Source organism: Mytilus edulis, chromosome 4 (genome assembly GCF_963676685.1).
Source record: "Mytilus edulis chromosome 4, xbMytEdul2.2, whole genome shotgun sequence".
Taxonomy (NCBI): domain Eukaryota; kingdom Metazoa; phylum Mollusca; class Bivalvia; order Mytilida; family Mytilidae; genus Mytilus; species Mytilus edulis.
Window position 1 is genome coordinate 69,463,255 of NC_092347.1, and position 20,721 is coordinate 69,483,975.

At 33.1% G+C, this 20,721-nt stretch overlaps 2 protein-coding genes across 4 annotated transcripts in view; one reads left to right on the plus strand and one right to left on the minus strand.

Moving 5' to 3' along the window:
• Nucleotides 1–1,943, minus strand: part of LOC139520360 (probable E3 ubiquitin-protein ligase DTX3) — a 33,476-nt gene extending 31,533 nt beyond the window's left edge. The window contains exon 1 of one of the 2 annotated variants that reach the window (XM_071312934.1): nt 1,823–1,943. The gene's annotated coding sequence lies outside the window, so the exon portion shown is untranslated. The remainder of the gene's footprint in view (nt 1–1,822) is intronic. The other variant, XM_071312936.1, reaches the window with a different exon arrangement.
• Nucleotides 1,717–20,618, plus strand: LOC139520359 (tetratricopeptide repeat protein 38-like). Of its 2 annotated transcripts, none has more exons than XM_071312931.1 (14): nt 1,717–1,787; nt 5,366–5,443; nt 8,695–8,776; nt 9,539–9,710; nt 11,469–11,642; nt 12,148–12,223; nt 12,584–12,703; nt 14,848–14,907; nt 15,527–15,565; nt 16,571–16,652; nt 16,930–17,095; nt 18,555–18,717; nt 19,618–19,691; nt 20,217–20,618. In XM_071312931.1, exons 1-14 carry the CDS (start codon nt 1,761–1,763, stop codon nt 20,305–20,307), a joined length of 1,404 nt encoding a protein of 467 aa, XP_071169032.1. In that variant the 5' UTR covers nt 1,717–1,760; the 3' UTR covers nt 20,308–20,618. The 2 variants fall into 2 exon arrangements, with proteins under 2 accessions (XP_071169032.1, XP_071169031.1); XM_071312930.1 differs by lacking the exon at nt 1,717–1,787 and adding an exon at nt 1,902–1,991.
• Nucleotides 20,619–20,721: the final 103 nt, after the last annotated feature.

Below are 20,721 nucleotides of genomic sequence, written 5' to 3' on the forward strand. Positions count from 1 at the left end.
CACATTATTACCACCAGAGATATGAACACAATTGGAAATCCTTTTCCAAAAGGTGCAACGTACAACAAACTTTTTAAAAGCGAATTAGTAACGAATATTTAACAGGGTATTATCCGACCGCTGGAACGGATACAAATGCACTTATAGAGTTATATCACCTCTAAGAGCCCAAATCTTCCACCAGAGACAACAAAACAATTGAAAATCAAGTTTTAAAAGGTGCAACGTAAGATACACGTATTATAAGCGAATTATAAGCGAGTGATGGAACGAATTAAACAAGGTAATAGCATGCTCCGAAACGATGTACACCCTGCTTACATGTTTAACTCTACCACATTATGTAAGTATGTGCCTGTCCCTAGACAAGAGCCTGAAATTAAGTAGTTATCGTTTGTTTTTGTGTTACATATTTCCGTTTATTTTTTTGTATATGAAATACGGCCGTTAGTTTTGTTGTTTGAATTGTATGAGGTTGTCATGTCTGGGCCTTTTATAGGTGACTACACGGTTTGGGCTATGCTCATTGTTGAAGGCCGTACAGTGAACTATAGTTGATAATTTCTGTGTCATTTTGGTCTAATGTGGAGTGTTGTCTCATTGGCAATCATACCACATCTTCGTTTTTTAGCAAGCGCTAACACGGTGATTTCATCCCGTCGAACCAAGATCCATCTTCAAACATACGGACATAAAGCAGTTAAAAGGTAGAACGTATAAAAAAACAAGTAAGGAACAAATGCGTATCGAACATGAAGTAAAAGGATCGGTTGAGCACAAACACATATAAATAAGTCATAAAAAGATCATTTTACCTCAACCAATTCAGAACTATTACCATATGTAAGACTATTAACAACTAGATTTGTAATTGCTAGCAATAACGGAAGGCACCCCTTCCCCCTATTACCAGGTGAGCGGCAGCCATTTTGACAATTCCAAAGTCAAAGAGAGCATCTACAGATGTCTAGTAACATTTTTGCAAAGTTTCATTAAGTTTGAACATTTTGAATTTTTGATATTTTTGCAGTTTCCATGGTTACGGCGGCCATTTTGAAAATTCTAACTTCAAAATCCAACTCTGCCTATGCCAGTTACCATTCCTGTAAAGTTTCATCCAGTTTGCGGAAAATTCTTATTTTTGAAATTTTTGACCTTTTTGCATTGTTTCCATGGTAACAAGACCTATTTTGGAAATTCCAACTCCAATGTTGCTCATCATTACTGTGAAGTTTCATGAAGTTTTGAGCATTTTTAGAATTTTGAAAATTTTGGTGTAGTTTCCATGGCAACATAGTAGTTCCAATGATCGCCAAAATCATCCAACACCTGTATATAGTGGGCACATACATTGTTTTAAAATATGATGATTCTGAGTTGAATCATATCCAAACAGTTCACCAAAAACCAAAAACTCATTTTTTTCACAATTGTGCCGTTTCCATGGTAACGGCAGCCATATTAAACTATTCCATGCCATAATTAAAAAGGGGGAAGGATATCAAAAATCAAATAAGTAACGAATAGGTAACGAATAGGGAATAGGGAATAGGTAACGAATAGGTAACGAATAGGGAATAGGGAATAGGTAACGAATAGGCAACGAATAGGGAATAGGGAATAGGTAACGAATAGGTAACGAATAGGGAACAGGGAATAGGTAACGAATAGGCAACGAATAGGGAATAGGGAATAGGTAACCAACTTGACGCCCATCTTTATTAAAGCTTGATTTGTTTACATAAACAGATAAAAGCGACATGAGAACAAATTGGAGAGATTGCAAGGTAAAGCTATTTATACTTATTATTTTGAAAAAAACCTTATTGTTATGCTTAAAAATCACTTCTTTTAAACCGTTCCACTCATCTCAAAGTTCACCATGCATCGAGCAACTGTCATAAACAGGAAGTAAAATGCATGATAATGTGCACACTATACGGCCATACACACACACACTAAACATTGCTAAAGATCAAGATAAGATCTATGTATTGTTAATTTATTGAATACACTCAAGAGTTATAATTAGCATTTTCATATCCGTATCTTTAAACATCGGTTTTATTTATCGATACATATTAATGTTAAACGTATATATATACAAGTATATGAATTCTTGTTATCTATAGTTATCAACATAAACCATTTGGCAAATTATTAAGCTAACATTTTGTTTTCTTTGATTGATTGATTGTTCATCTCATTGTCTTATTTTGCAATACTTATATTTTCAAATTGCACTTGCAAGCAACGTTCATGCTTTCCTCAAACTGCTTCGTTTTGACTCCTAATACTAAATCCGTTTACAGCCGATTCCGTTGAGTGTGCAGGTAAAGGTAATATCTTTGGTTAGCTTGCTTAGTGTAGTCTTACAGACAGATAAAATGGTTATCTGTCGGACTAGTCTACTCTTTAAGGAGGGTAGTTTACCTAACATAACAATGACTTCACGGTTCAGCTAGCAAGCAAGCTAACCAAAGATATTACGTTTGCCTACACACTCAATGGAATCGACTGTAACATGTTTATATAGGTGGTCTGAATGATATTTTAGTTTCAGAAGATAGCAAGTTTTGGCTTCGAACTTATTTTTTAGTAACGTGTCTTTTTGATACAAGTATTCAGAGTATTTGCTTTATTAATAGTACATATCCGAAAGTCTTTGGATATTTTCCACATTGGCAACATATCATATATCCTTATAAATTTATTCACAGGGAAAATAATTACTAAGGAAAAGTGCTGAACCCTTGTCCTTTAATCTTTAGTGATTAGTTGTCTGCTTGACAACCATATACCACATCACCCCATGATCGCAATGTTGTTAAAAAAGAGACTGATGTGGACTAAATTATAACGTCAATGTGTCATCATGCTAACAACACATATAAAACACATACACATAATACAATGACTGCAATATGCCAAGCTCTAAATCACCCCTAATTGGGAAAACAAACCAAACAGACACTTTTGAATCAATCACTGATTATTTGTGAAAAAGTTCGTTTGCTCAATGCAAACTGCGCCATTCTTAGATAGACCAAACTGTCCGATATCTTTAACAGTTTTGAACCTCCGGGTGCGTGAGTTTCTCTCTGTGTTGAAGACCTATTGTGGCCTTCGGCTGTTTTCTGCCCCTTGGTCGAGTTCTTGTCCCTTTGAAACATTTCTCATTTCCCCTCTTAATTTTATTGTAATTAATGTCGAAGTCTAAAACCGTTTTCAATTTTAAAGTTCTGCAATATTGATTTTTGGTATGTGAGACATAGAAGGGTGATCACTGCATGTAAACCTATATTCTGTTTCGTTTAAATGTTCCATACTTCAAGCACTCGATTCTGAGTTTCATAATGAATTGCTGATGTATTCAAGTTCATACGTCGACAACATACAGAAAATGTCGGCCGTAAATTAATTTTTCCTTTCAAAATGTTTATAGGCATACTGAAAATTGAGTTTCTGTAATACATTCTGCATATTCATATTTCCATGAATAAACACATTATAACACATGTCATATCTGCCATCATTGTTTTCCGGACATTAGCTGTTAAATGGAGGTCATAAATCATATAAAGGTTCCTGCTTCAATCTCCGTATTGGGAGAAAATTTCAGAGACTGAATTTTCGGATTGCCCTTGACATCATTTGCGAGTATGGCCTTGAGAAACAATGATAGTCCGTCGGAAGGGGACGATAACAAGCTGACCCGTGTAAAGAGAGAGCCATATCTCTTGCATAGAAAGACACCCTTGTAGATTTAGAAAAAGAGCAGGCTAATGCCGCTACAAGGCAGCACTCGCACCTGCAAAGTGGAAAGGGATTTATATAAGTTGTAATAACTTGTTTCCCAATCCACTTTATATTTAAAATCAATCATATAAATAAAATTTACTATTACATAAAGAACTATCATATAATGACTAGCTATCAGTATATAATTACTAACTATCAGCTTACAATGACAAAGCTTCATCATCATGATCATATAATGACAACGTATCAACACAATGACAAAGATTCATCATGTAATGACAAAGTATCATCACATTGACAAAGTAACAACACAATGACAAAGATTCATCATGTAATGACAAAGTATCATCACAATGACAAAGTATCAACACAATGACAAAGATTCATCATGTAATGACAAAGTATCATCATACAATGACAAAGTATCAATACAATGACAAAGTATCATCATATAATGACAAAGTATCAATACAATGACAAAGTATCAACACAATAACAAAGTATCAACACAATAACAAAGTATTATCATACAATGACAAATTACCATCATATACCGGGTAATGACAAAGTATTATCATATGATGACAGTATTTCCATGTTGTGATGTTACACTATTGTTTCAGATAGGTGAAGGTTTGGTACTATTAAAACGTTTAATCCCGCTGCATTTGCTTGCACATGTACTTAGTAGGAATCTGATGTTCAGTAATTGTCGTTTGTTTATGTGGTTCTTCAGTGTTTCTCTTTTTTTTATATAAATTAGACCGTTGGTTTTCCCGTTTTAATGGTTTTACACTAGTAATTTTTGGGGGGCCTTTATAGCTTGCTGTTCGATGTGATCTAAGGCTCCGTGTTGAAGACCATAACTTGACCTATAATAGTTTACTTTAATAAATTGTGACTTGGATGGACAGTTGTCTCCTTGGCACTCACACCACATCTTCCTAAATCTATATAAAGTATCATCATGTAATGAAAAAGTATCATCATACAAGGACAAAATATAAACACAATGATAAAGTATCAACAAAATGACAAAGTATCATCATACAATGACAAAGTATCATCATATAATGGCAAGGTATTATCATTTAATGTCAAAGTATCAACAAGTATCATCAGAGGATAAGACAATGTTTACGGCGTTCCACTTGTAATTTCACGGTTTTAGCTTTAAATCGAATTTCTAGAACTGAATGCTTCTTTTTGTAATTTTATATGATTTTAAAATCGTTGATGGTACGCACATCTTTTGTATGAAGCACTATTTTGCGTTATATACAAAATGTGTTTTATTGTTTGATGGATACAAAAAGGAGATAGGATAGTTTTGCATACGATAAGTTACTGGACTCAATTGGAGATTTATTAGTTGAAATTGAGTGAACTTGGTACATACACAGTTTTTGGTATCAAATCAATAATGATATACATGTACTGTTATCTCCATTCTTATGCAGCTCTGTTGAAAGAAAAAAAAATACCAGAGCACACACTGGCAAGTGTGCACAATTTCATACCATCAAATGTTGAATAGATGTCTTAAAATTTGTAGCATTTACCAATCAAAATGAACGTTTCAATAGAAATTATTATTTTATAGGCTTGGATTGACGCTGGACTTCCTTTGTCAACAACCAGCAATGAAGCATGCAAACTATACGATGCCTCCGTCACCCAGGTATGAAGTTCCTTCAGGACATAAAAAGAACATTGTTCTTTTTTATTTATTTTTTATTTTTTGTACAGATAAGATAAGATCAATTTGAATGTAAAACATATAAGAAAAATTGATTTTATATATATATATGTTACAGGGAATTTGTGAAATCAGTGATTTTGTAAAATCACTGAAATTTCAGGGAATTTGTAAAATCACTGAACTGATTAGTGATTTTATAAAATCCCTGATTTTGAATAGTGATTTTACAAAATCCCTGAAATAATTAAGATCTTTTTTACAGATTCACTGATTAAATTCAGGGAATTTGCAAAATACATTCATTCATTTTTATTAAGAATTTCTGATAAAAAAGACTACAACAGTAATACTCAATAAGTTTGAGGTTAATCTAGTCTTTATTTAAATATTAAGTGAGCTGTTTTTATGCACAAAACAACTGACATACTGTAGAACAATGGCTCAGGCACAAATGTCTTGAAATCAAGAGCAAACATACACACACATAAGTTACTTCAAATAATTGAGGTAAAATTAAAGTGCAACATATGGAACAAGGGAAAATATGATAAACATTTTGGAATATTTTGTCAATGAGCCACAGAAAGAAGACAAAACAAGCTCTTATCACTACCGTGTTTGAAAGAAAGTTACTGTTTATTATAGTTTCTCTGTATAATTACTGTAGAAAATAAAACCAATTATATCAATTTTTTTAAATCAAATATAAAACTGAACATTAGGTTGATTGCTGTCATTAGAGAAGAAAAACACATGTGTTAGGTATAAGAAATTGAGTGGGTTGGGGTATGTCATCCAGTGGCAAATATTACATGCATATCAGATCAAGAGCATCTTATTGCTGCATGAAAATTGATAAATAAAAAGCAAATAAGTGTTGTATTATTAATTTGCTGCATACAAAATAACATTTATATTCACAAAATAATAATAAAAAAAGACAACAGAAAATATTGGTAATAATACTTTGTTTTGTACTTGCATGTTTATGAATAGGTTAATCTATCCAAGCAAAAAAAACACAAAGTTTTACCTACTTTGGTCATTTATCAGACACATGTATTCTATCACAAAGTGGTATAACTTTGAATAAGTTTCTAAAATTTCTCAACTCTTTTAATCCAAATAAAGTAAATATATTGTTGATAAATGAAGGTATGAAGTTCTTCAATGTGGAGATTTGAAAAATTTGTTAAAAACGATATTCATCTGATGAAGATATTTTAAAAATATTATGTATGTCTTGAAGTCATGTACAGCAAAGTTAAGAAAATTCACATATCAATAGCTTATAGTGGAAGGGATGTCACCCAAACTTGTCTTGCAAAAATAAGCAAATTCAGAGTGGTCTAAATACCCGTTTATATGCCTTTTAGTCATTATCATTATACACAAGTTCTAGCTCATAGTGTTTATTAAATAAATATATTTCTAAATCATTAGTGATCATTCAATTGGTCTATCTTTCTATTAAGAAAAACACATTTCTAATAGCATGTTATACTTTATTGTAATCAGGGATTTTACAAAATCCCTAGCTCTATTTTCAGTGATTTTGTAAAATCCCTAACAATTTCAGGGATTTTACAAAACCACTGAAACTGTTAGTGATTTTACACAATCACTGATTAGTCCAGTGATTGTACAAAATCCCTGATTTTACAAATTCCCTGTAACATATATATTGATAACCAAAAACCCTTGCTTACTGTATTAACTAGAATCATTATACACTTGGTATAATACTGTTTATTTAATATTGTTATATTTTACTTTTGTTTGTCATCGGTTCAATGATAAAGAACGTGGACGACAATATGTCTTATTGTAATGTTTATTTGTGTATTTCTCTGTGCTGAATGTTCTTGCATTTATTTGTACTGTAGTCCTGTCATGTAATATTGTTATTTTAGTGTTATATTTAACATTGCCATTAAAGCGCGAGGTTTGGCTAGCCGAAAAACCAGGTTCAAACCAACCTTTTTCTTAAATGTCCCGTACCAAGTCAGGAGAATGGCAGTTGTTATCTTATAGTTCGTTTCTGTGTGTTGCATTTTAGTGTTTCTGTTGTGTCGTTGATCTCCTCTTATATTTGATGTGTTTCTCTCTGTTTTAGTTTGTAACTCGGATTTGTTTTTTCTCTATCGATCAGTTATGAATTTCGAACAGCGGTATACTACTAGATCTCATAAACATGTCACAGTTAACCCCGCCGCAATTTTCCGCCTGTCCCAAGTCAGGAGCCTCTGGCCTTTGTTAGTCTTGTATTATTTTTAATTTTAGTTTCTTGTGTATAATTCGGAGTTTAGTATGACGTCCATTATCACTGAACTAGTATACATACTTTTAAGGGACCAGCTGAAGGACGCATCCGGGTGCGGGAGTTTCTCGCTACATTGAAGACCCATTGGTGGCCTTCGGCTGTTGTCTGCTCTATGGCCGGGTTGATGTCGCTTTGACACATTCCCCATTTCGTTTATTTGTAAAATAACAAGATAATATTGCGTATAATTGTTTCTTTTTTAATTTAGTACCTCAAAATTAAGAATCAAAACGTGGTCGTTTTTGTGTGTATTACAGTTTAGAAATAGCATTCTAAATTTTATACGTAGTTTCTTTGGTGATAGAATGAAATTCAAAACAGTGTGGCTGTGGCCATTGATTGACACATTAAATCCATCCATTGACTGGGACAATTTACGTGAACGTTTGTCTGTAACGACCACTGTTCACGACGTACCTACGATAGACATTTAAACTGTGGGGTTACCAAAGGTTTCTTAACGCCTTTAATTATAAAATAATTCGAAAAAATAATCAGGAATAACCTTTATGTTTTGATTTATATAATTGATATAAATCAAAACATCGTGTTATTTCTGATTTATTTTTCGAATTACTTTATTAAGGGGTTGAGAACCTTTGGTGGCCCCATAGTTTAAGTGTCTTTAAAATGTACATATTGAGCAGTGGTCGTTACATACAAACGTTCACCTAAATTGTCCCAGTCAATGGATGCATTTGATGTGTCGATCAATGGCTACAGCCACACTGTTTTGAATTTCATTCTATTTCAAACAAACAGTTAACAAATATTTAAAGGGGCATACAAAAACGTGATTCCATCTCAAGTTGATGATCTTGTATATAATCAACGACATTAATATTTCTGCTCCTGTTTTAATTTGAAGAACGTTTGTTATCGTCACAATGTTTAAAATTATCCTCAGGCAAGTGGTATGTACGATGAACCATCCGTGGGAGGCCTAGAAGAGTGTACGAAGAAAATGATAGGGGCAGATCCAAAATTTGGTAAGCTGAATGGTATAGTGACAAGTATACTGCCTTCACGTTTTATGCGTCATTATAGCAGAATAATTACATAAGTTGTATGTTTCATTATGATACGATATTCTGATTGACTAACTGCACATCACCTGTTATTCCTTAAGCAATTGCATTACACAATAAAACTTATCATTCGTGATAGCACGAAGTCCCACAATAAAGTGCACAAGTGAATTAAATAAAAAAAAATGATAAAATTCGTGTTTTCATGATCCTAGCTAAATAATGTAATTATAAGTATTGAATGCTTCTTTTTGTAACTTCATAGGGTTGTAAAAGCGTTGACCGTGCGCACATTTTTAGAAGAAGCGGAAGCGCTTCATACAAAATGTACTTCGGTCAACGCTTTTACACCCCAATGAAGTAACAAAAAGGAGCATTCAATTCTTAAGTTAATAAAGAACACGGAGAGGCAAAAGGAGGAAAAAAGCAAAGGTTGCAGACCATGATATGGTATCAAATCGGCGACTTGATATCGTATGGTTTATCAAATGTATTAATCATAAATTGGATATTTTTAAATTTCGAAAGACACTGATAGGGGATAAATATGATTCAAGTCCAATTGTTAAATGATGCACTTTTGAAGTCCGCATGCATAGCAACAGATTCTGATGACTAAAGAAGAGAAACTATAAAACACAAAAAAATATAATTAATAATAATAAACTTATAAATAAGAATTAAATTGGTTAAAGATAGTACATTTATTACTTTTGATATTAGTAATGGGCCATGTGTTTGCAAACAGTCTTTGTTTGGGAGGACCAGAGAAACCTTTACACCTGAATACAGACCTGAAAACAAAAATGGACGCACTCAATGCATTAGTACAGGAATCACAAATAACAGACAGAGAGAGAAAGCACGTTAATGCTTTAAATATGTGTGCTCAAGGGTAAGTAAACAAAAGTTAAAATAATGTGTCAGTTTCCTTTTTTACAGCCCTTTGTCGATCCCTCTGCATGTGGACTATCAGTCCCAGGGGATATCATCAGCTTAGTAGTTGGTACTATAGATTACCTTTCTTAAACTATCCCTTTATTTTGAATTTATAAAGAAACTTAAAACTTTAAAACTGAAGCTAACCTTAAATGGATTTGGCCATTTTTAAGGTCCTTTTTAAACATATAGTTCTTCAACTGTTTCGGTTCTTATACATCCTTGTTGTTCAAATATTCAGCTTTGTGCGTTTCAGATGAAGGCAAGTCTAGAAAAGTGCTTCGGGTCTATGCAATTAATAGCCTGTTGTGTACATTTTTTTCATATTCTTTTTCTTTTTATTTTAGCAAAACTGTAACCATCAAGATTACTTAAAATGGATATTCTATATATTGTAAACTAATGAACCGTCGCATTTCATTGGTTTTGCTGTTGTGATTCCCAAACATGAATTAGTCATTGTCTATAGACCAGCTTTTAAAATGCAGTGTTCAAATTGTAATACAGCGCATACATTTTTTGTATGTATGTGAATACTCCTCTCATGTATCCATACTTTGTTAACGTTGACAAAGATCTAAAACCTTTAGTTTTTTCCCAGTATAAGTCAAGATTGTCATAGTTTTAAATATCACATTGTTGCATTTTTCTTGTTCAAAATACACATCGATTTAGTTGCCGCATGAAGTTAAGCATCCATCAACCCACGATTAAAACTTTTCATTTCGTCGATGTAGACTCTATCAGTTTGTATTTTATGTACTGGCTAAATAGATGTGTTATTAGTCAATTGATCTGTAATTCTGTGATATCCACACATGTTTTTCGTACATTGAATACTGTCTTGTTTCATTGTTTGAATGGAAAAAAAACTTTGCCTAGCACAATCGAAGAAAAAAAGAGGCAAAAGACATCAACGCGCATAACACAGGCACTCGTCTCAGAATTTTTTTTCTGAGACGAGTGCCTGTGGCGCATAATTTGAAAAGAGACCTCATAACTTAATTATTCACAATTATGACATAAACGAAACACATCGAAAAGATAAACACATCTCCATCACTTCACATGGAAAACTAAATACTGTGCAACACGAACCCCATCAAAACAGTGGCTGACGCTCCGAGTGTTTCTTTCTTGATCTTTCTGTTTTATTTTCCAACAAGGAATATTTACAGTATTTGAAATGTATTTATGTTTTCTGTAATATTCTTCCTTTTATATTAGGTTTGGATTTTCAATTATTTTGACGTCGAGTTAATGTAGAGACAATGATTTTGTTGAAATGCGAATCTGTTGCAGCGAAATAATTACCGTTATAGCATTATTACTACCACTTGGTTGCTACCTCTGCTGCTAGACTATCAGCTAAGATGGTATCACCAGACAACTCAGCAGTATCATATACTTCGGTTCTGGTTTAAAAGTACGGACAACGGATTGTTTGCCTTTAATAAAATTTTGGAAATCATTTTAAATTAAGGAATGAATCTCCTTCACATATAGTTCTGATTCCTTACACCTTCGATCCTTTTTGGGGATTTTATCAGTTCATTGATGTTTGTATTAAATTTTGGATTTTCAATTATGTTTTACTCCAGAATCATTGAAGAGACATTTATTGTTGAAATGATCATTTGGAATTGGTACAGTTTTTCACGGGCGCTTTTGAATGATGCATGTTATTAAACACGGTTTTATATTTGTTCATAAGAAAACGTTACGCTGCTGTTAAACTGTGGGAGGATATTTTGGTTGACTATCCAACGGATCTCCTGGCATCTAGACAAGCTTTCCTTTCGTTGCTTAACCTAGGGATGCCTAAAGAAAACAAGGACATAACTACAAGAGTACTTCCAAGTTACAAAAAAGACACACCTGGTTATAGGTAAAACAGTTTTATTTTAAGTCACCATATTCGATGTTACACTGTCCTTCGAATCTACTTTATTTTCTCGTGTTGAACACACCGCTTGATCGAACTAAAACGTTGATAGTATTGTGAAATTTTTAACTGACCAATATCTGGAGTATATACAGTTTAACCGTAAAGGATAAATGGGGTCAGTTTTCAACAATAAACTTATAATATCTTAGAATACTTTAATATAATATTATTACAGATTCTAAATTGGACAGGGAGAATGAATAACATTAATACCAGTATAGGGCATTATGTCTTTTATTTCGTTTATTCGTCTGTAAAATGATAAACTTAATTGTCGTAACCAAGCACATCGAAAAGTATGAACAAAAAAATCTAAATATAGGCGAATACTAAAAAGAGTTAAATTATTTAAAATATACACATTGAAGCGTACATTCAATCAGTTGAAAGTAAGTAAATGGCCTAATCATTTTCTACATTTATTTTCCTTGTGTTTGTATTGTAGCATAATTCTGAGCTGGCAGGCATTTTGTTTGGAAGAAAACAACTTCTATGATCTTGCCGAGAAAACAGCAAAGCAGGTAAAACAATCTTGTATATTCCGCTTTTCAGTCAAAAGAGATATTGAAATATAAAGATACTTTTGTTTGGGTCCAGCTTTATTTTTTTCAACTGTTTTATTTACGAGTTGGTATGAACGTTTTGAAGTCGTCTGATAAAGATAAACACATAAATCAGTTTTGGTACTTCATTTATCGAATATGATTGAAAACCAGATTATACATCTTAAAGTATATTGAATACACCGGTATTGAATACGATGTAAGTTACATTAGGATATAATGAAATTAAACCTTACCAGTTATGTTGTTGGAAACATAAACATACTGAATTATATTGCACAATTGATGCACCAATCGAAATTTTATTGGATATTTTAGTGTCTAGAAATGGAACGACGAGAAACTTACGCCACGCATGCACTGTCACATGTCTATCTGATGCAAGGTCAACACGAGAAAGGTATAGAGTTCATACTGTCAACAGAAGATGATTGGAGTGTAAGCTATTATTAAAAAAAAAGATATAATATGTATGGTTCGAGTCATATTTAAAGTTATAACTGCCACTGGGTCGATATTTCTGCTTTTGGACTGTTTAATAATCCCTGAGGGTATCATCAATCTTTAGTTATCAAAGGTACCAGGATTATAATTTAGTACGCCAGACGCGCGTTTCGTCTACATAAGACTCATCAGTGACGCTCATATATTTTATAAAGCCAAACTAGTACAAAATTGAAGAGCATTGAGGATCCAAAATTCCAAAAAGTTGTGCCAAATACGACTAAGGTAATCTTTGCCTGGGATAAGAAAATCCTTGGTTTTTCGAAAAAATTAAAGTTTTGTAAACAGGAAATTTATAAAAATGACCACATTATTGATATTCATGTCAACACCGAAGTGTTGACTACTGGGCTGGTGATACCCTCGGGGACGAAACGTCCACCAGCAGTGGCATCGACCCAGTGGTGTAAATAGTTATCAAAGGTACCAGGATTATGATTTAGTACTCCAGACGCGCGCGTTTCGTCTTCACAAGACTCATCAGTGACGCTCATATCAAAATATTTATATCAAAAAATTTATAAATATTTATATATAATCAATGCTGTGGTAATGGCATGAAAATACAGATCTTTTTATAATTTTTTGCTGTTGTTAAATTTGAAATTAAGGAATGCATCTCTCTGATTCTTTGACCGGATTTGACTATACTTTTGATCCTCGTTGGTTTTTTATCAGCTCTTCAACTTTTAATTAGATTTGGATTTCCAAATATTTTGGCTTTGGACATTACTAAAAAGCATTTATTGTTGAAATGTGGATCTGGTGCTATGAAAATAATACGTTAATAACTTAATATTATTTCTCGTAAAACTATAGTAGCCCTAGCTTTCATAGTGATGTCTTGAGCGAAACTATAGCAATGAGAAATATCTATATACTAGTATGTACATTCAACTCGGGTGTGATATACTGATAATAATAAACTCATCAAAGATACCAGAATTAAATTTTGTATTTACGCCAGGTGCACATTTTGTCTACAAAAGACATCAGTGACACTCGAATCCAAATAGTTGAATAGGCCAAATAAAGTACGGAGTTGAAGAGCATAATTGAGGACCAAAATTTCAAAAATTTTGCCTATTAAATACAGCTAAGGTAATCTATTCCTTAGGTAGAAAAGCCTTAGTCTTTAAAAAAAATTAAAAGTTAATTTATAAATATGATCAAATCAATGATAATTCATGTCAGCACAGATGTGCTGACTACTGAGCTGGTGATACCCTCGTGGAATTAAAACTTCACCAGACTGATTGAGTTAAAACGGCTCTTTCTTCTGAGGATTTGATTACTTAATTATGACTCCTCACAAATCCTATTCCGATATAAGTAAAATTTAAACACCAGACTCAATGATGAGTATTTTGTCTGATGACAGATGGTTTCTCTTGCGCATATTCAGCAACAGCTGTGGCTACCTTAGCCAGATTTCTATGGAAGCTCTAAAAATTAAGTGACGTCTTGATTTCCATGTTCAAGATTAGTGGGTTATCATATTGGAAGCTACACTGTGGGGCTTACTTTACGACAATTAATCTAAGAAGGCAAATGGGAAGTTTTGTATACACGTAAAACTAGTTTAACTCCAAAACAGTCTGTGCCTGTTTTAAGTCCAGCTATCTAGACAATTGTTGTTAGTTGAATTTTACCTTTGTTTTATAGGACATGGCTGGTTGGTCCGATATGTTTTTCGGACTAATATTACTGTTTATATGCTTATTATTTTTTTTTCAAATATCAACATTAATTAATATGATTTAGATTTAAAAATGAAATATATGACTTCTTGAACAGTCTGTTGTAATTGATGTGTAATTCTCATTGCTTACACTACCATCATAATATGTATGTAAAATAAATGCTGCCCAACAATTTAGATAGTTCTAAATGTAGAGTTTATTACAAAATGTATAAAGGTATAACGGTTTTAAAGTGCGAAAAAGTGTGTGTTTTTTTTTTCGATAGAGGTAAGGGCAGGATTAGAAAAATACTAGCAATATTTTTAACCATAAATGAAAATATCTACAAAACCTTCTCCTTTAAAACCTCAAATATTATTTTTTGTATATTTGTAGCGTGCATGTTATATGGCATGTCATAACTACTGGCATCTCAGTTTAGCATACGCAGAAAAGGTAAATATTTATTATTACAATATTTATATTGTTGATCAGAAGTTTGTTCTGTATTGTTCATACTGTTTATATTCATAATTAATCACTTTTAAAATGGTTGTATCCATAATCAACAGTTGTAGAATTTTCGTTTTTCTAGATCCTTAATCTTAAACCTGTTAGTTATGAAGACGAACGACCAAAATCAATACTACAAAAAAGTTATACTTCATGATCACAAATTATTTGACTGACATGCTGTGATACTAGCGATCTGTTTTGCAGTCATAAATCATTATAGATTTGGTCATCCAACAATTTTGATTGGAACTCCACTATAGTCTTGTACACAATTAAAACAATAAAATATTGAATGAAATCTTTGATGTTTTTTTTAATGAACTAGAAGTAGTCAACTAGCCTGGGGTCCTTGCTCACTGCTCGACAGCGCAGCAAAGGCAAGGTAATGACCCCACGCTTAGTATCGAACGCTACGATGTATTTTTATGTATTTTTAGGATCTAGGGGAAAACAATAAACCCTCAATGTTTTTAATGTAATTTTCGTTATTGTATGGAAATCTTCATTTGTTTACAAAACACAACCATTATAGTTATTACTTATATTTCTTTATAATTAGGGTGATTTCACTGAAGCTCTAGGGATATTTGATACTCAGGTAAGTCAATATATTACATTATTCATTTATGAAATGAAATCATACGTATAGTATTTAAACAATACGTCAATTTACTATAATGTCATATTTATAAGTTAACTGTTTATAGATATAGGAAGATGTGGTGTGAGTGCCAATGAGACAACTCTCCATACAAATAACAATTTAAAAAGTAAACCATTATAGGTTAAAGTACGGCCTTCAACACGGAGCCTTGGCTCACACCGAACAACACTTTGAATTTTTAAATGCAGGTTTTCTACCTCCGGAATAGATTACTTTAGCTGTATTTGACAAATTTTATAGGAATTTTTGGTCCTCAATGCTCTTCAACTTCGTACTTTATTTGACCATTTTAATTTTTTTATTCGAGCGTATTTTGTAGAGGAAACGCGCGTCTGTCGCAAATACAAAATTTCAATCCTGGTATCTAAAACGAGCTATGGTAGATACCACTGCTGGTGGACGTTTCGTCTCCGAGGGTATCACCAGCCCAGTAGTCAGCACTTCGGTTATGACATGAATATCATTTTTATAAATTTACTGTTTGCAAAAGTATGAATTATTCGAATACTAAGGATTTTCTTATCCCAGGCATAGATAACACCAACCATATTTGGCACAACTCTATGGAATTTGGGGTCCTCAATTGCTCTTTAACTTTATACTTGTTAGGCTTTCTAACTAAATTGATATGATCGTCACTGGTGAGTCTTATGAAGACGAAACGCGCGTCTGGTGTATCAAATCAACAGCCTGGTACCTTTGATTACTATTATTTGCTTCAATGTCATACTTTTAGAGAATGTAAACTTGAGTTTCTTACCCTAATACTTCTTTTGCTTTCAACTGTTTGAGTGTTCCTGGTGAAGATAAATAAAGGAAAAGCGCTTCAAACGCCCGATTGTTTGAAGTTTAATTTTTAACAATCAATACTCTAATATAGTCCAATTTGCAACTAAGTAATTATAACTGATGAATTTGGTTTTTTTTTCAAATATTTAGATTGGGCCACGAACAAAAAAATCCAAAAGCGATTTCAACCTGACTGATGCGACTGGATTACTATATAGATTGAAACTGGAAGGTATGTACATATTCTAACATTTTCTTTCATTTGCTGGTGAACTGAAATTTAAATACGGCAATGGCTTTGATGAAACAATAGCCTTTTAATATGCAATCTTTTAAGTTAGATTATTTCGTATTCATTTAGACTTTTAATAACTATAAGTTTGATAGATTGTTCCTTGTTAAACATCAATTGGCGTGAATTTCATTCCAACTGAAACACATTTGATACGAATAGTTCGAATTATTATAAAAACTAAACTGAAACTGGTAGCTTCTTTAACTTCTTGTAGGTGTAGATGTTGGTAACCGTTGGTCAGTATTAGACGAAACTTGTGATGTTTATATGTATGGACATGGACAAATGTTCACAGAGGCAAACCTCCTTCTTTCATGTTGTCATAATCAGGATAAAAGTAAAAGATACACACTCCTTGAGTCTCTGAAACAGTACGGAAAGTAAGCATTACATAAAGGCAACAGTAGTATATCGCTGTTCAATAGTCAAATAGACTAAGCGAAAACAAATCCCGGTCACAAACCAAAACCGAGTTAAACACATCAACCATAAGAGGAATACAACGGAATAACAGAAACACTGACCTGCTACAAAAACGAACACCAACATAAATAGAAAGGGTCTATTTGATAACAACTGATATATTCCTAACATTATCATTAATGTATAAAAATAATAAGGACCATTGCAATATGCAGACCGTGCTCCAAACTTGTATTTCATGAGAAAATGTGATTCATAGATATCGTTTAAACGTACATATCACTTTACCGTTTTTTTTTAAACTTTTTTCCCTATTTCCATGGCCCTTTTAATACAACACTGCATCTGACTGAAACAGAATACATATTTGCAGTGACTACCCGTTGAAATGTATAGCATTTATAAAGCCTCGGTCACACCTTACCGGATATCTCGAACGGACGCCTAACGGATAACTTTTTTTCAATCCGTTCATGTCCGTTAGACGTCCGTTCTTATCCGTTAGACGTCCGTCCATATCCATTGCATGTCCGTTAAGCGTACGTTTTACCCGTCGACGTCCGTTCTGTCCGGTGGGAAATTTTGAGCATGTTCAAAACTTTGAACGGACGTCCAACGGATAAAATGTCCGTTGAACGTCCGTTAGGCGTCCGTTTTGTACGGTACTCGACCGTTTCGTTTCCGTTTTGTATCCGTTACGTGTCCGTTATACATCCGTTGGAGGTCTGGAAGATAAATTCACCAACGGACTTCTACTGGACGTTTAACGGATAAAACAGATGATGAACGGATCTGAAACGGATAAATGCCAACAGAAAATTTCGCGTCAGAAATGCCAATTATTGGTATGTCAGATTTCTTAAGGTTCATGAATTCTTATTATTCATAATCGATCTTAGAGTATAGACACGTCTTCACAATCAAACAGTTCTTATTCAGGCCAGACACTGCCCTTTGGCGGAATTTTGAAGAACAAACCAAAACCAGTTACACAGAAATATTTTGAATATTTAAGCGATTTACATGTGTTATTATTGTCGCTTTTGATTTTTCCGTATATCTTGTTCATCCGTTTTATTCGGTACGCTTCCGTTAGGTGTCCGTTTTATGCGGTACTCGTCCGTTGGATGTACGTTCGACATCCGTTCTGTCCGGTACGTGTCCGTTTCTCGTACGTTGCATATCCGGTGAGTGTCCGTTATGCATCCGTTACACGTCCGTTTTATTCGGTCAGTACATCATCGGACTCCTAACGGATAACAATTTTGTCACCGGACAACTTTTATTTTCATCCGTTAGACGTCCGTTCGTGCTATCCGGTAAGGTGTGACCGAGGCTTAAGATATGTATAAGTTGTTTACTAAAAGTTAAGTTTATGCAATATATGTAAAACTGCCACAATTTTTTCTGATACAGGAATGATTCAGAAGACTGGGACAGTAAGAAGATTGTATCAGAAGTAGGAGTACCTTTGTGTGAGGGTATCGTAGCCTTTGAAGATGGCGATTACAGTAAAGCTGTTGAATTATTGTATCCTATACGATATGAAATAATAAAGATTGGCGGAAGTGATGCACAGGTTGATACTACATTGCATATATTGTTCATAACATGTTGTCTTGGGTACATTCTACACAAATCATAGCTATACTTTTGAGTACCATCAATTGTTGCTATAATAATGAATGGTGCATATTAATGTTCCTAAATTAGTAAAATCAAGATGTAGTACTTAATTATTAAAACAAATAATACTTGACTATATTGTATAAAATAAAAACGCAACATACACTTGATTTACCTAACTAGGTCAGATGGATGATTTGATATAAATTTTAAGACAAACTTCTTCCAACAAGGGCTTTAATAGTAATAGAGAGTTTGAGGTGTCCATAGAATACTTCAAACAAATATAAAAAAAATGTGGAAACAATTCATAAGAAGTTTCCAGCGTTTTCGGTGTGAGCCAAGTCGAGATCTCCGTGTTGAAGACCGTAGTTTTGCCTACAATAGTTTACTTTTATAAATTGTGACTTTGATGAAGAGTTGTCTCATTGGCACTCATACCACATCTTCTTGTATCTATTGTCAATGAAATTTGCATAATATACTATAAATACGAGAAACAAACAAAGGTTTTATTTGTTTAAAATCTACCAATTCGGTTTCCTTTCAATAAGGGCTCATGTTAAAACGGACCATACCACATCTTCTTAGTTTAATATATCATAACTTGTAAAGTGAACAAAAGTTTGATATCACATATATACTTCATTCAATAATAAACTCTTGAAGTAGACTCTTAACACGTGTTGCAAGCTTTTCTCTGTTTTATCTAGCTGTGTAAATGAGGCATTCTTCATTGGTAAAGTAATATATTTGAAAATATGTTTTCTAATCAGAATGCTTTGTAGTAATAACTATTATAATATTACCTATAACACGAACTGTACTACAAACATAGATATTTATATTGTAGAGAGATGTTTGCTATCAATTATTGATCCACTCCACATTAAGGTCTCCTAAACAGGAACACAATAGATTAGGCAGGTAAGTTCAAAGTAACCGGAGCCATGGATACCTTAATAAAATAATTGTTTGGTGGTTGAATGCTGAGATCATGTTGTTTTTGTTGTTTTGTTTTTTTTTATCTCTGGCCAGGTCAAACTAAAATCTTGAAAATCGTGTTTTGCTCGTCCTACTTTCCTTCAAGCAATGATGTATTTACACAAGAAGATCAAAATCAAAATGAAAAGTCAAAATTATGTGTACAGACTTTTACTTTGTGAACAAGCATGTAAAAAATCCGACTCAGCATGCTTAATTTGGTACCTTTTAAGAGTTTGATATTTTTATGTTTCTATGTTCCTTAAATAATTGTAGATGTCGTGATTCATGTTTTCAATCGTTATAATTAACGTGCTAATTTCACAGTTTATAATAGTTGTAAAGCATAAACGACCATGTGTGTACAGTGCCATGCATAATTACTAAAATGACGAGCAATGAAGATTGTCTGTCGTTTCTTATAAATGAAATAACACATATACGTTGTATTCTAATATTTTTTTGCAGAATGCTACTATCGGAGCGCAGAGTTGCAAAAGAAAGTGATTCATGGACAGATAGACTAATGGCACAGTTTGTTACAAGTCATAGTACATAATAATGATATTCCGACTAATGGCACAGTTTGTTACAAGTCATAGTACATACTAATGATATTCCGACTAATGGCACAGTTTGTTACAAGTCATAGTACATGATAATGATATTCTTGACGATGTATTTAGCCTATTGTAACCAATTTGTTTATTATATGATGATGGACATTGGAATGATAAGCTGATGAAGTGTCCGTCGTAATTGTGATAACTATAAGTGTTATTCATACACATGTATTAGTAAATGACCAGAGGAATTTAATGCTATTACTAACAATAGTAATATTCAAGATTTAAAGTTATTTCTATGAAATTTCAGATTTTGAAATATTTTCTTGTCTCGACTGTCTGTTGTCAGGAAGGTAACATGGCAGAAGTTATACCTTAAAAATTCTACCTAGCGCTGTTTATTCCAA